The sequence below is a fragment of the Fringilla coelebs genome (assembly GCF_963513975.1).
Source record: "Fringilla coelebs genome assembly, chromosome: 5".
In the NCBI taxonomy this organism is placed as follows: domain Eukaryota; kingdom Metazoa; phylum Chordata; class Aves; order Passeriformes; family Fringillidae; genus Fringilla; species Fringilla coelebs.
Window position 1 is genome coordinate 30,120,320 of NC_140033.1, and position 14,281 is coordinate 30,134,600.

Here is a 14,281-nt window from a genome sequence, read left to right on the forward strand (position 1 = left end):
GGAACCCCGTTTACAAACAAAAACAAGCCCGGTGGTGTCATATTAGAATCAGCTTCACAACCTTATCGTAAGGGATCTCCACCTGTTTCAGCTATAACCCGAATCACCAAGCTATAACAACCAAGACATCGTTAATGTAAAATAGTAATTATTACCAAGCTAGCATAGCAAGATCAGAGTCCAATACAGACATTTTGTACCTTGGTGCTGGATAATGTTACTTGAAGCATCAGCCTAATAGCCGGTTTATTCATAAGGCACGCACTAAAATGAAACAAACAGTAATTAAGTGCTGACAGTGACCTAGTTAGCTACACAAGGAGCTCGATCGTCCTGTCATTCATTACAGGTTCGCCGGAATCCGACAGGAACGGCCCCGTCCGCCCCGGCAGCGCGGGAGCGGGGCGCAGCGCCCCCCGTGCGGGAAGCCCCGGGCTCCGGCCCGGTGTCGCCAGCCGCTCCTGCAGCCCCCGGGTCTCCGCAGCCCCCGGGTCCCCGGGAGCTACGCCCCGGCGAGGGCAGCGCCAAGGCCGCCTGCCTCGGCCTTCGCCTTCCCCTCCCCCGCGCCGCAGCTCCGGCAGTTCCGCGCTGGGATAACGCAGCCTCTGACTCGCTCACTGCTCGCGTCCCCCTTCACCTCCCTTTCCTCCCTCCCCCAACGCGCGCGCTCCAGAGTCTCCTCTCGGCGGCAGGAGGGCGGTGAAATCCTCCGCTCTCCTCCCTCCGCGCTCCGTAACGAGAACGAGCCGCCGCCTTCTGTTCCTCAGCCACGGCCAAGTCGGTGTTTGTTGACAGGCTCTGCCGGGCACAAAATGGGGCTGCCGCTTCCATGGGCGCCGCCATTTTGTGAGGAGCCGTTGCGCTCCCTTGCAGCAGCCGCAGCCTCAGTCGCGGCGGCCGCGGCAGCCCAGGCGCGCCGGAGCGGCGGCCGGGGTCTGTGTAATGGTTGAATAAAGTGACCCCATCTAGGGAATCCCCGGCTGACAGTTACGTAAGGGACCGTGCGCAATTGCTGTGCTTAGCATGGAAACCCACCTAGCCCTGCTACGCAACTTGTCTGTCCTCCCCTCTGCCTCCCGCTCCCCTCAGAGCACCCGGGCGAGTGGTGACTCACCTCTGCCGACCGCCCCTCGCGGAGGGGAGACCCCTTGCTTTTAAGGAATTTTTAAGGCATGATTAAAAACCACCGCCCTCCCGTGAAGGGAGGTTTAACTGTGTGTCTAAAAGAGCGATTTAGCCCCCCCAGTCGCTTGTTTTAAACCTCTGATTTGTATTATCCTGGCTTTGGCAGTGTTACACATACTGTAGCTGAAATAACAGAAGCTCAGAGTGTCAGAGACAGGAGCTGCAGACTAAGATGTGAAGGTCTAATTTTAGGGGGGAGGAGGGAAGGGTCTTAATGCTACAGTGAATAAGACACTATGCATTTCATATTCTGAAATCCACACACCACCAACTTTCAGCAGAGTGTTAATTTGGAACTCAGGTATTTCTCCGTCCTTTCCCCCAGGTCATGAACCCAGGGCAAATCTTACCAAGCTTTATTGTATCTGTCTCTATATTCAAGCTGAAACAATACACAAATCAAAAGGAAAAAATATTTGAAAAAACATGTTTTCTGAAGTTAGTACATAGAGTAGAAAGGAATTGTAGATTTCCTTCTTTAAGTGCTCACTGGAGGCCATCATGTGCCATTGATTCTAAAACACAGCTCCTTACTGACTTTCTTTGAGTTCTGCTTAAAAAGCCCCCAGCCCTATAGGCCCACTCTAGCTTTGGATTTCAGTGTAGAGGTTGCGAGGGGCAAATATTCCCTGAGTGTCTTAAACAGGAGCAAGCACTCACCTGCAGATGTTTGCATGCCAGGGAAGGACAAATGCCCACCTGGGCACCGCTTGCTTTACCTGCGGAGCAAAGGTTTGATGGAAGGCACACTTCACCCCATGGGCCCTTTCTTGCTCCTGTTTACAATTACAAGTGGCACCAAGCTCCACCGTGAAAGGCGTGCAGGTCTTCTCCAGGTTTCCCAAGTGGAAAACACGTCAGGAGGTGAGTGTTTACAAACACTGTGCGCCCCACAGGCAGAGGGCTAGCAGCTTGCAGTGCCAGTGGGGGCTGCTGCCATCCAGGGTGAGGGCCAAGACCCTCCTCCTCCATTAACTTTGTGCTGCATGTTCCATTTGTCAATGTAAAGAAAGATATGAGCGGCTTAGATTGTGTACAGCAGTCTTGAAGCGCTTAGATTACAGGCTGTAGTATCACAAGAGAAAGAAGGAGTAAGAAATATTCATGGAGTGACCCTGAGCCTAGGCTCCTACTGACAAATCTCTCCAGGGCACCTCCTACTCGGGGGAGCACCCGGCATTCTCCTTTGGGGAGTTTTAGAGCCCTCATGCCTCGAAATGAGGGGTTCCTGCTGCCCCCCCCCCCGCCCCCGCCGTGCCATCCGGGGCGACTTCCTGCCCTTGGAAACACCTCGGCCCGGGGGACTCGGAAAGTTTTCCGAAAGTCCACATCCCACCAGTGCCCCCTTCGGTTGTTGTTTTCTCTCCCCTTGAACTCAGGGCGTTGGGTTTAGTCCAATTAAAAAATTCGTCCCCGCTTTCCAAATCCACCTTTCCCGCCCCCCCGCCCCCCCCCCACCCCCCCCCCGCCAGCAGCCAGCGGAGAGAGGCCGGTCGGCGCGAGCCTGGCACGGGAGGGCCCCGCACCGGCCCCGCGCCCCGGAACAGCCGGTAGTAGCCGTTTTTTTCCTCCCTCTTCTCCCTCTCCCTCGCCTCTTTCCGCCCGGCTTTGTGTGAAGTTTGCGGCACATTGCAGATGAGCCCTTAGCGGCGAGAGGAGCCTATTGTTCCCCGCCAGGAACTGCTTGCTGGGGCTGTGCTGGCTTTTGCCTTTGGAGCTGCCTCCTGCAGTACCGGAACCGGCCTCCGGGGCCCGCTGTGTCGCGCTCTCGTCCAGGCAGAAGCACGGCGGCCTCAGATCTTTTTGTCTGAGCGAGAAGAGAAGTGAATCCCGCTGCCGCCGCCACCGCCGCCGCCGCCGTAGCTGTACAGTGTGTGTGTGTAAGGGAGCGAGCGAGGGAGCGAGCGAGCGAGGGAGGGAGATCGCATGGAGCCGCGGCTGTAACACACACACACTGTCAATACCTCACTCCGGCTCCCCCCCCCGCCCCACCACAACAGTAACCCAATTCATTGTGTGATCCAGCAGCACCATGTTGAGTCTCATGTGCAGGCTGGATCGGCTGGGTTTGTGGTGCTGAGAGAGGCAGCAGCCGCGGGAGGAGGAATTACTGAGAGGTGCCCCTCTCCCTCCCTGCCTCTTCGCCCGTGTGTTGTGTGGAGACAGGACTCGCAATTACCACACTCTCGGGGCTCCCTTATTCCTTTTAAACTTTTTTTTAAACAAGCCCCTCTCCATGGCTGATCCCCGGCCGAGCACGGGCACCTGGGTCTCTTAAAGACAAGGAGGAGCCGGGGATTGTTGTTGTTGTTGTCGGCCGGTTTTTTTTTTTTTTAATTGGATTTTTTTTTTTACGAGAACCTTTTTTATTACAAAAATGGCAAATTCGACGGGTAAAAACCACGCAGACCAGCGGAGAAAGGGACTCGCTTTCCTGGACGAGCTGCGGCAGTTTCACCACAGCAGAGGGTGAGGAAAATGGGGAGATGGAACGGGAGGGGGGGAGGCTTTTAAATCGACCAGATCCAACTTCCAGCCCCTTCCCTGAAGGACACGGCAGCCCCAGCGAGGGGAGAAAAGGGGGCAGAGCTGACAAGTTGTGGTGTTTTGTGTGTATCTCCTTTGGCAGGTCTCCTTTTAAGAAGATCCCCGTGGTGGGTGGGAAGGAGCTGGATCTTCACGCTCTCTATACCAGAGTCACCACTTTAGGCGGATTTGGGAAGGTGAGTGGAAGTTTTAATTTGGGTTTCCCTCCCACTAACCTCTTCCCAAAAGTCTCCTCTGACCCCCGGGGGTGGCGGGGGGAGCCGAGGTGGCCGGGAACCGTCCTATTTAAAGCCGGTTAGAGAAGGTGGGGGGTGGAAGGAGGAAGCGAGCAGATAGGCAGGTTGGTGGCTCGGCCTTGTCGGCGGAGCGATGGAGGGGGACCCGGGGGTTCGGCGCGCACCCCACTCCTGCCTCCTCCACCTCCGCCGGACCCCCTCGCCCATGCCCCCCTCCAGCGGGAAGGCGAGGGGGGAGCAGGGAGCTGCTGGGCGGCGAGAGCAGGCTTCTTTCGGCTGTGGTGGCAGCTCTGTGCGTCTCTCTTGCAGAGGGAGAGACAGAGGAAAGAGTCTGAGTGCAGTTTTAGTGCAACTCAAAATTAGCGGGCATGTTTAACATCGATAATCGGCACGGAGCATGGGCTAGGGAACGATCCTCGCAGCCGGGGGGGGCCGGGCGCTGCCCTCCGAGCCCTTCCCTGGGAAAAATAACAAAAGGGGCACCCAAGACGGTGTGTAATCAAATAGCCATCTTTAGGCTTCAAGGCTGGGGACAGAAATGTAGGCCTCAAAAGAAAGGCCTCTCTGTGTCTATGGATCTGTGTTGGGGGGACCCCCCGGGCCGGCGCCCCCGCGCCCCGCAGCCCAGGGGGCGCCCCCCGCCAGCACTTCCCTGCATTATTTTAAACTTCTTTGGGTTTTTAACGGACCGCGTTAGGATTTAAAAGGGGGCGACAGAGGGACTCCCGATTGGTTATTGTCCAGGCAGTAAAAACAAAAACAAACAAACCCCAAAACAATACCACCGTTCCCGGCCGTTCCCCCCGAAAAAAATAATGTGTATGTTAAAAAATAAATGCAGTAAAAGACCCCCGAGAAGCGGGATTATTTCCGAAAGGGGAATACTATCAACTGTCAGTAAAATATATAGTCCTAAATCCCATATACATTCATGTTTGTTTCTTTTTATATATTTATCTATTTGCTTCATGGCAGCCTGTTTTTTTTTTGTGATGTTCGCTGTCAGCAACATGTTTACGTGTACGTTGTGTATCTCGGCTTGTGTGTTGTTTTTGACAGGTATCAGAGAAGAATCAGTGGGGAGAAATTGTAGAAGAGTTTAACTTTCCCAGAAGTTGTTCTAACGCTGCCTTCGCTTTAAAACAGTATTACTTGCGGTGAGTGCTATCAAGCTGTTGCAGTAGTATTTTTGAGTGCGGGGTTATATTTAGTTTTCAGTGTGTGCAATAATAAAAATATCCCTACTCTTTTAAAATGTTATAAAATAAAGCAGAAAAAAACCTTGTAATTCCTTTTTCGTCTGGTGCAGTGATCAGTTAAAGGTGATTCTGTTTTGTAGTTTTTTTTATTTTATATCTGCCAGCCTTAAACTTTGAAGGGATCCCAAGTACACAAACAATATATGTCAGAGGCCATTTTTTTTGGATTGTTTTAGAATGACGGTACTAAAGGACTGTTACTAAGAGATCACATTATTGTAGTTATAGAAACTTAGGTTAATATTTGGAGCACTGAAATGTGTTGATATATGTAAATTTGTTTACTGCTTAGTGGGGTCAGATGTCAAATAAAAATGCATCTGCAGGAAGGTAGACTATTGCACAAATTATATTGTTCTCAATTACTAGCAGCATATATCATTCTCTTCTATTTTAGAGTACAAAGAGCTAAATAATTATTTTATTTTTTGTAAAACAGTAAATTTCTGCAGGTTTTAAAAATAAGGTTACATTCCTTGGAAATGATGCAGATTATTTTTTTGTGATACAAGTTATTTTTCATTGTTGCATGGAGTTCATAGTGAATATTTTAAACTACTATGTATGGTACTATTAATTTACTAGATTACTTTTTTAAAAATTAATTTTTATTAAATTTGGGTGATTATTTTTTGTAGAAAAGATTTTTGAATGATTGTGTATATAGTTGTTTTAGATACTATATATATATATGGATACTTATAGTTCATTTAGAATGAAGCTAAATGTATGTTGTTAAGGAATGTAATTTTCTGTTTCTGAATTATAAATACAATATTTTTTCATTGCAGTTAACGATAATATAGATGTTCATTATGTACAAAATAAGTATGGGCCTTTGGATTTCTGTTTTGGTGAGCTGAGTATACACACAAGCTTTATCTGTTTCTAGTTTGGCCTTCTGAATTAGGAAATGCAGTAATTGTACAGGTGCACTTTCTATTGGTTGTCCTAGATTGACTTCCAGCTTGAAGCTGTAGAGTTCATAGCACAGTGGAGCAGTTTCTGAGTTTCAGTGATGTGTGGAAAACCTTAGCCAGATATTTGTAGTTGCTAAAATTTTTGGGGTTTTTTTGGTGGTGGCATATAATTGCTTTATGATTCAGGTTAAGAAAAGAAACTACCATTGTTAATAGCTCTAGTAGAGTTTAAGGTTGGTGGCAGGCCTAGAAATTAAGTGGGAAGCTTGCTTTAGGATATCCTTCCCTTTTTCCCCCCCCCTCCTCTCCTACATAGTACTGAAATAGTGTTGCTGAAGATCTGTCACATCATAGAAAGCAGTCTTTTGCTTCTTGAGTTTTTCTGTTGGACCATGTAATTTGTTAGTTGACTAGATTTTACATATAATTAGCAAAATGATAGTTTTTTTGTTTTTACCCTTTTATTTCCATTTCCATATTTTTAAGTGTTTGAATGGCCTAACTTTTTGCAGTAGAAGATTGTATGTCATTTCTGTTTTCATGTGTATTTTGAGAGCCATTATATGCTGTGACAGTTAACACAATGTTAATTTAGCCTTCTAATGACTATTAATTTTTAATAAGGTATTACTTTTTAAATTAGAATCAGACATACAAAAATGTTATTTTTATTATTGGCATACTGGTATTGACATTATTTAAAATACAGTTGTTGAATACATATATAACTGATTACATACAAATCATTTAAAGGGTTTTTGTTTATTTGGAATTTAGGGAAAAAGTTGATAAATGGTTAAGATGCAGAATCTTTAAAAATATCTTTATGATAAACTCTGTGATTAAGCCATTCTGAAATAAACTGTCAAGGTTATTGGTTTTGGGGTGGACTGATTTTTAGTGATCATTTTGGGTTTTGTTTGGTTTTGTTTCTTCTGAATTGCTCCTTTACTCACTGTTGCTTCTCAAATGGTCTAAGTTGGATGTCAACTGTTTCTCAGCTGAGTTCACCTTCTTCCATGTGCAGTAATAAGACTGTATGTAAACATCTCTGCTAGGTTAACGTCTGTTTAGTTATAACCTGGAAGGTGTAAGGGTGACAGTATTTAGTTCTAGGGAAAGAATAAATGCTCTAATGATAAATTTGTTAAAAGGGTCTTGCTGGTCTGCGTTGAAGAACATAATCTCAGGTTTCTTACTAGGCTAGATTTGAATGAACTGCTGAGCAATTACCCTTGGAAAGCAAAAAGTATGTCTTGTGAACCTCAAGTATGACTGTAGTCTTACCCTCACTACTGTAATGACTTTCCAAGCAAAGCCAGACAAATGGAGGCCTATCAACTTGTATTTCAATTTTTATCCAGTTGTATGTCATGTGTGCTGCAAAGTGAGGGATCTGCTTGGCAGATGGAGACCATGTTGAATTCAGAGGGATTCAGTAGTGTGCACCTACATGAGTATGTTTGCAAATTTGGATTTGGGTTGGTTTGTGATGAAAGTTCTTTCTATGGAACATCTGGCATAGTGTGTTGACTGAGATAAAATCTCAAGCTGCCTGGACCACTTGCTCATTTTGCTGTGTTGCCACTAATAATGCTGCTGTTTTTACTTAAAATTACTGTGTAAACGAATTAATTTTTTTTTTGTGTGTGTGTGAGGTCAGTAGTCCTGTTGGCTTGATCTAACTGAATGTTTTGCAAAACAGTCATTGGGTTATGGTATTTCTTGAGGCAGTTTTTGAGGTTTGTATTTTTGTTTAAATAACTTTTTCACTTGACTGTCCTGGAATTTTGCTCTGTGTCTTTGGGCATCTCTGTTAGGCTTCATTAAAAAAGTGAATTGTTTAAACTTCTGATACAGTTCCGATAGGCTTTATGATAGGTGATAGTTGAATACATGATAACCTGTCTACTCCTTCTCCCTTGCACTGCCCTTTTCCCTTTTCTCTCACTGGAAAAAGTAATTTATAATAGGGAAAGTCTGAACCATTCAAACTTAGTGCCTCTGTTGCTTTGAGCTGTCTGACAGGTGAAGTAATTTATGCACTGTGGTTCTTAGTGAGCAGTCAAAAGCCACAGTGCCGATAACCATTGATAGACTGTACTTGTTAATGTAGTTCTGTAAGACTTTACAGCAACACAGAGTGTAATTCCCTTAGATGTAGTGCAAATTGGATGTTTCATTTCAATTGAGGTGAATTAGTAAAGCATTTTCTAAATGCTTCTCGAAAAATTATTTCATAATGTTAATGAAAATATTTTCGTATGGGATAATACATGTAAACATCAGTAATGTGGACATACATTTATGTTTTTGTTGGTAAACACCCAGTCAGTAAAAAGAAAGCTAGCATGGAATATAGCCTGTTCTTTATCTTATTGGTAGATTACATTACAGTCCTACAAAGAATTGGGCTGATGTGACCTCATGTGTTGGTATAAGATTCTGTTGGTTTTCGTGTGAGTGCAAGTGATATATTTATTTCTGATGTGGATCTTCATCTATTTTGGGGGAGTGAGAGACCTTGTAAGCCTAAATGTGTGAATAAAGTATGCCTAACTGAGCTGAAAATCAGTTGCTTTTCAAAGTTGTTTATCTACATTAAGGTAAATGATATGAAAGGACTAGTTGTAAGGTAAAATAAGTTTGTCTTAGTTCTGTGGAGAATTCCTGAAAGGTGGACAGCACATGCATATTGTATGCTTTTGGCAAAGGCAGTAGTAATTAGCTAATAATAGTTTAAGGTGAATAAAAATTTGCTGTTGTAAATATTGGGGAAGTAAGGGGAAGTCAAATAGAGAGGAAAGTGGTCAGTTCATAAATGAGAAGTTGCGTAAAGTTGTTATTAAGACAAGCCATTATGCTGAATTTCCTGAAATTCCATATATAGTAGGATGAAAAAACAGTGAGCAGTTAAAAATCAGAACCATATGAAGTAGTTATTGATGACAAATAGAAGAGGCTCTTGAAAGATCTGAAGATATTTATAAGACATTTGATCTTCAAGATGCCTCTAAGAAATTAAACAATAGTACTGATTTCTTAAAAAATAAATAAAGGGGAAAAGAAAAAAAAAAGCATGAGCTTAAGAACTAGATAAAAGGGATTCTTAGTAATATAATGACAAAAAATCAGGAAGACAAAAATAAGAAGCCTGGAATTTTCTAAGCAAAAATTACTTTAGGAGAGTTTTTTTGTTATTCTTGCTTAGTGTTTAAAATTAGGATCTGATACTGCAACAGCATCTGCACACAGTTCAGTGAGTATGGAGAAGTACAGGATTGGCTTGTTTGCCAGATCTGATTGCAGATTCAAGGCCCCAGTAAATGAATGGAGAGTTGTAGCTATAGTAAAATTTTAAATATTTTCTGAAATTCAAATACATCTCAAAATCTCTTGTTAAGAAATTATGTATGTATATGGATAGTCATCTTAATGAAAAATTGGATGAAGGACCATAAACAAAAATAGAACGAAGTATAAAGAATAGATGTGGTGAGTCACAGCAGTTTTAGGTGCTAAAAGAGTATCATCAGTGCATACATATGCACGTAGTAATACAAGTTTAGCCATTTTAGGCATATTTAGTGTCTGCTTTGCTTAACTTTATGAGGGGTTGAATACTATACTTGCAGCATTAGGAGACAGTGATAAAAGAGTTAAGCACAAGTCAGGGCAGAAAAGAAAAGGTAATCTAAAGAAATTAGGCACATTGTTGGAAAGTACAAACGAGATTTAGTTTGAAAAATGCAAGCTAAAACAATCGAGGGCTCGTAATCCAAAACAGGTATTCATTGTAGAGGAATAACCTGGAAAGCAGTATTGCTGAAAAAGGGATAGGAGTGATACCATGGGCCTGATAATCCTGTCAGTTGTGTGAACCCAACTCCCTTTCATATGAAAGGGATTTGTGCATGCTTCTGACAGGAAGGACAGGCCCCAGTTTGAAATATGATATATAGACTTTGTAAAATTTAGAACAAGTCTAAGTTGCATCCACCGTGGCATTGAGCAAACATTAGACAAATGGTAGATGGATTTTTGTACAAGATTATGGGACTGTGTTTGGAGTACTGTTTTACTTCAGAGTCTTTGCAACAGGTGGGATAGCTTAACAGAAACTCAGAGAAGAGCAACAAAATGTTAAGAAAGCTGAAGGGACTAATTGATGTAAAAAAAAAATTCTGAAGAAATATGTTTTGCTTGGCTTAGTTAACAGTTTGTGTGAGAAGGGGAAATTATATCTTCGAAGCATTTTGAAGGGTCTGAACAGTTTAAAGGGAGGTAATTTAAAATAAAAGAAGAGGTTGTGTTAATGTGTAAGCTGAGATAAAACTGAAGGAGAAAATTCAGAGCAGACAGCAGCACAAAACCCCCCAAGAGATACCTGAATACCTTTTGGTATGAATAGTATGTCATGCAAAATATGGGGGAACTTCCATACTGGGCAGTACCCTGGCCAGGACACCAATACATGTGCAACAGGTAATGAGCCAGGAATGGCATAGGGACCAGCTGACCTTACAGGTTTTGTCCATCCTTGAATGATGCCATAATGGAGGCTTTCATCTTGCATACCTATGGACTTGACCTTGTGGAATCTTTTGTGCTTAATTTTGTCCCAAATCCTGCACTGGCAGGTCACTGGCAAGACAGGAAACAAATACATGGATGACATTTTTATGATTTCTTCTTAAAATTTGCTTTTCCTTCCTCAAAACAAAAATTGTGATGCAGGTTTCAGTCAGGCGTCTAAGGCCTGTCTTTTAAAGTCTGAAGTGAATATTTTACATAGTTGAAGGGGGAATTTTATTTTAATTGTACTGAATCATAGAGCCAACATACAATCAAGACTAGTTACTGCTCATGAAATAAAGCTTTATTTAGGGAAATTAAATATGTTGGTTGTTAAAATCTCAGAATATCTCTCAATAGAAGTTACTTATTTGGATGGATGTGGTCTTGTCAGGGTTGCTGGGAGTTTGCTCAAAGGAAAACAAGTTTCACAATACAGCATTTGCATTAGGACTCCTCTGAAGGGAGCAAGCAGCAAGTGAAAGGGGACATAGCTACCTTTAAAATTGCTCTTTGTTAGAATTACATTGTGATACCAGTTTACTGTGCAGATGAGTTTGGCCTCTATCAAAGTTTCTCAGCTTTTCCTTCAGAGGGTAAACTCCTTTTTACTGCTGGAAAATGTAGTGAAAAATAAGTGTGATGAACATTAACATATTTTCCTGATTATTTTTTGCAAGCTTTTTGTGGAAACCACCTAAGTTGTTGCTGTTATGCTGAAGTACATTAGTTTATTTGGGGAGGGGTGAATGTTGTTCTTCAGTTTTAATTCAGAATTCTGATTGTTTAACTTGAAAGCTTAGATGGGCAGATGTCAGAACTAATAATCTACAAAGAGCAAGTTTCTGGCAACACTGTAGTAAATGTAGTGACATTTACCACCTTCTTAGTCTTCTAAGAATTAGTGGAAACTTAATTATTTAGGACCATTTTCTATTCTTAAACCGAAACAATATTTAAATTAATTTATGCCTTAAAATTTTTAGTATCTGTTGTAACGTCTTAGGTTTGAATGAATGCTAAGCTAATTACAATGTGACCAAGAATGCATATGGAATGCAAGGGTATTACTTCTTTCCTTGTGAAATGGAATAAGCCTGAGCTAAGAGAAGTTTGCTTTGGTTTTGGTTGTTTTTTTGTTTGTTTAATTTTATTCTGGAACCAGTAGGTTTTAATTACCTTGCTTATTTGCAGTTAAATCTCAATAGATAAGACTTTCCTACTCTCTTTTTTTCTTTCTTTCTTAACCCTTTCCCCAGTAGTGAAATAGAGAAATACAATTTGTTAGTTTTTACAGATGGGGTACCAGAGGTACACAGAGGTTCAGATTTTTGCTTTTAGAGTGCATGTCAAATAAGATGAAACCCAAATACATTAAAACAAATTATTTTTGTAATAATCCAGTTTTAATTGTTAATAACTGTTTTAATAGAATCTAGTTTTTATCCAGTTAGTAATTGTTTTCTAGAATCCAATTCTGACAGGAAAATTTCTTCATTTTAAGCCTTAGTTAAACTGTCCATAAAAAGAGGCAACTATTACTGTCTTTTAAATTTTCTCTTTAATCAGTAGCTGAGAAATCCTATTTTATTTTTCAAACAGTGCTGATGTTATGTTCTGTGAATTGGAGAACTGAGAACTAAATATGTAAGATCATGAGAATGAACTGTTTGTGTTTTGTTTTGCTGTGTTTTAAAATGTTTGTTCTGAGTGTTGTAGTGGTGTTTTACAGCTTAAATGGGACTGCTTGGAGTTACTGTAGTATCAGTCCACATTATTACAGGTCAGCGCAGTTCACAGAGGAGATTTGGTATAGGCCAGAGATCCCATCACGTGATCTTGTTTCTAGTTACCAGTCTGATACATATTGATTCTGCGGCCTTAGTTAAATCATTTACAATCTTTTTATTCATATTTATAAAGTGGCTATACTGATGTTTGTTTACCTATCTCAAAGAGAAGTGTGAGACTTTAAGCTCTTTAATGCAGGTTTGTGTCCCTTCATGCTTCCATGTCATATCTTAAATATTTGGAAATGAATATAAATTAGGAATATATGAGAAAAGTAAAACTATTCATAAGGTTATTTGCCCTCTACAGTGTTGAGAAGCAGAAAATACAGCACAGATGAGAGGAAGAACAATCTTTATTCCTTAGGGAGTAAATAAATTTGGGATACCTAAGCAGAGAAATATTGAAACGCTTGAAAGAAAGAAGCTTATCTTGAGGGAGGATAATAAAACAGCAAGATGGTACCCGGAATAGTGAGCTTAGGCTTTGCCTGAAGTACTAGATTAGTGAGCTAGGTATCACATCTCAAATACAGTTCTCCTTGGAGCAACAAGCTCAAGTCTTAACCAGACCTGAATTACATTTTAAGCAGTAAGGTAGTGAAGCTGAGTACTTCACTTTTTGTTTTCCTATCTTTAAACTGAATGTGCATGCATTCATTTTAACTCCAGATAAATTGTAGCAAGGCAGCTATGCTGCAAGAGAGATCACACATAATAGAGTTCTAATAGAGTGTAGTTTTATTGAATGATGCACTGGAGCATGTTTGTCTGTAAGAGTGAACTGTCTTCATACTATTTTCTATTGGTGTGGGAGGAGCAACAGTTGAGATTATTAGTCTCTCAGAATAATTTACAGTGTTACTTGTCAATCCATAGCTGCTTAAGATATACAAAAATCTTGTAAGGCAGTCATTCTGTTTCAGAGACCTTTTCTCTCAGAGTTTGGTGGACTTTTGACATGGCTGCTGAGGTTTAGATGGCTGCATGTGTTTCTTCATTGTTATGTGCTGTGATGTCTGCTGGTTGGCCTCTGCCTCCCAGTGCAGAGGTTGCCATGCTTCCATGATAAACCACGTGCAGGGATTCTCAGGTCCGTAGATCACTAAATCGTATGACTAACTTTGATTAGCTCTGTTCAATTTCTTTGAAGTGCAATAACAACCTGTATTACTGGAACATAATGTACTGGGGGAACTTTCCGTTTGGGGTACATCCCAGGGGCTCAATTAAGCTAAATGAAAACAGTTCACTCTGGGGTAGATCTTTGAGCATATTAATAATTATTATAGCATAGGATAGGTGTAGAACTACATGTATGAGTTTGTTTGCTTTTCACAGCTATATATTAGAAAAAAACTTGCGGAAATACTCTTAGGAATAGCTCTTCCTTACCTGATTATTTTGGTCAGGAGTGTCCATTTTCTAGTGACCTCCATGAAATTATGTAGAATCCAGGCACTGGCCAGGTTAACAGTGCCATGTTACAGAATTCACAGATGTCCTCTGTAATTTTGGGGTGATAGTATGGCTTTGAAATGTTTTAGATTATGGAGCTGTTTCTTGGCTGCTTTTCACTCCCCAATACCATCTATGAAACCCCAGGAAAATTAAAATTTCTAACAGTACATGTTCATATAGTGAACATGTACTGTTTTCGGGTATTTAGATATTGATATTGTTTTCAGGTATTTTTTCAGGTATTGATTTTTTCAGGTATTTATACAATAAATACCTGAAAAAATGAGGAATTGCCTCATATAAGTATG

At 41.8% G+C, this 14,281-nt stretch overlaps 1 protein-coding gene across 1 annotated transcript in view; it reads left to right on the forward strand.

Moving 5' to 3' along the window:
• Nucleotides 1–3,087: 3,087 nt before the first annotated feature.
• The window catches only part of ARID2 (AT-rich interaction domain 2), a 92,865-nt gene continuing 81,671 nt past the window's right edge, over nucleotides 3,088–14,281 (forward strand). Inside the window, exons 1-3 of the mRNA XM_084206943.1 lie at nucleotides 3,088–3,654; nucleotides 3,815–3,908; nucleotides 5,028–5,125. Of these exons, the coding sequence (XP_084063069.1) occupies nucleotides 3,563–3,654; nucleotides 3,815–3,908; nucleotides 5,028–5,125 (284 nt within the window). The 5' untranslated portion in view covers nucleotides 3,088–3,562. The remainder of the gene's footprint in view (nucleotides 3,655–3,814; nucleotides 3,909–5,027; nucleotides 5,126–14,281) is intronic.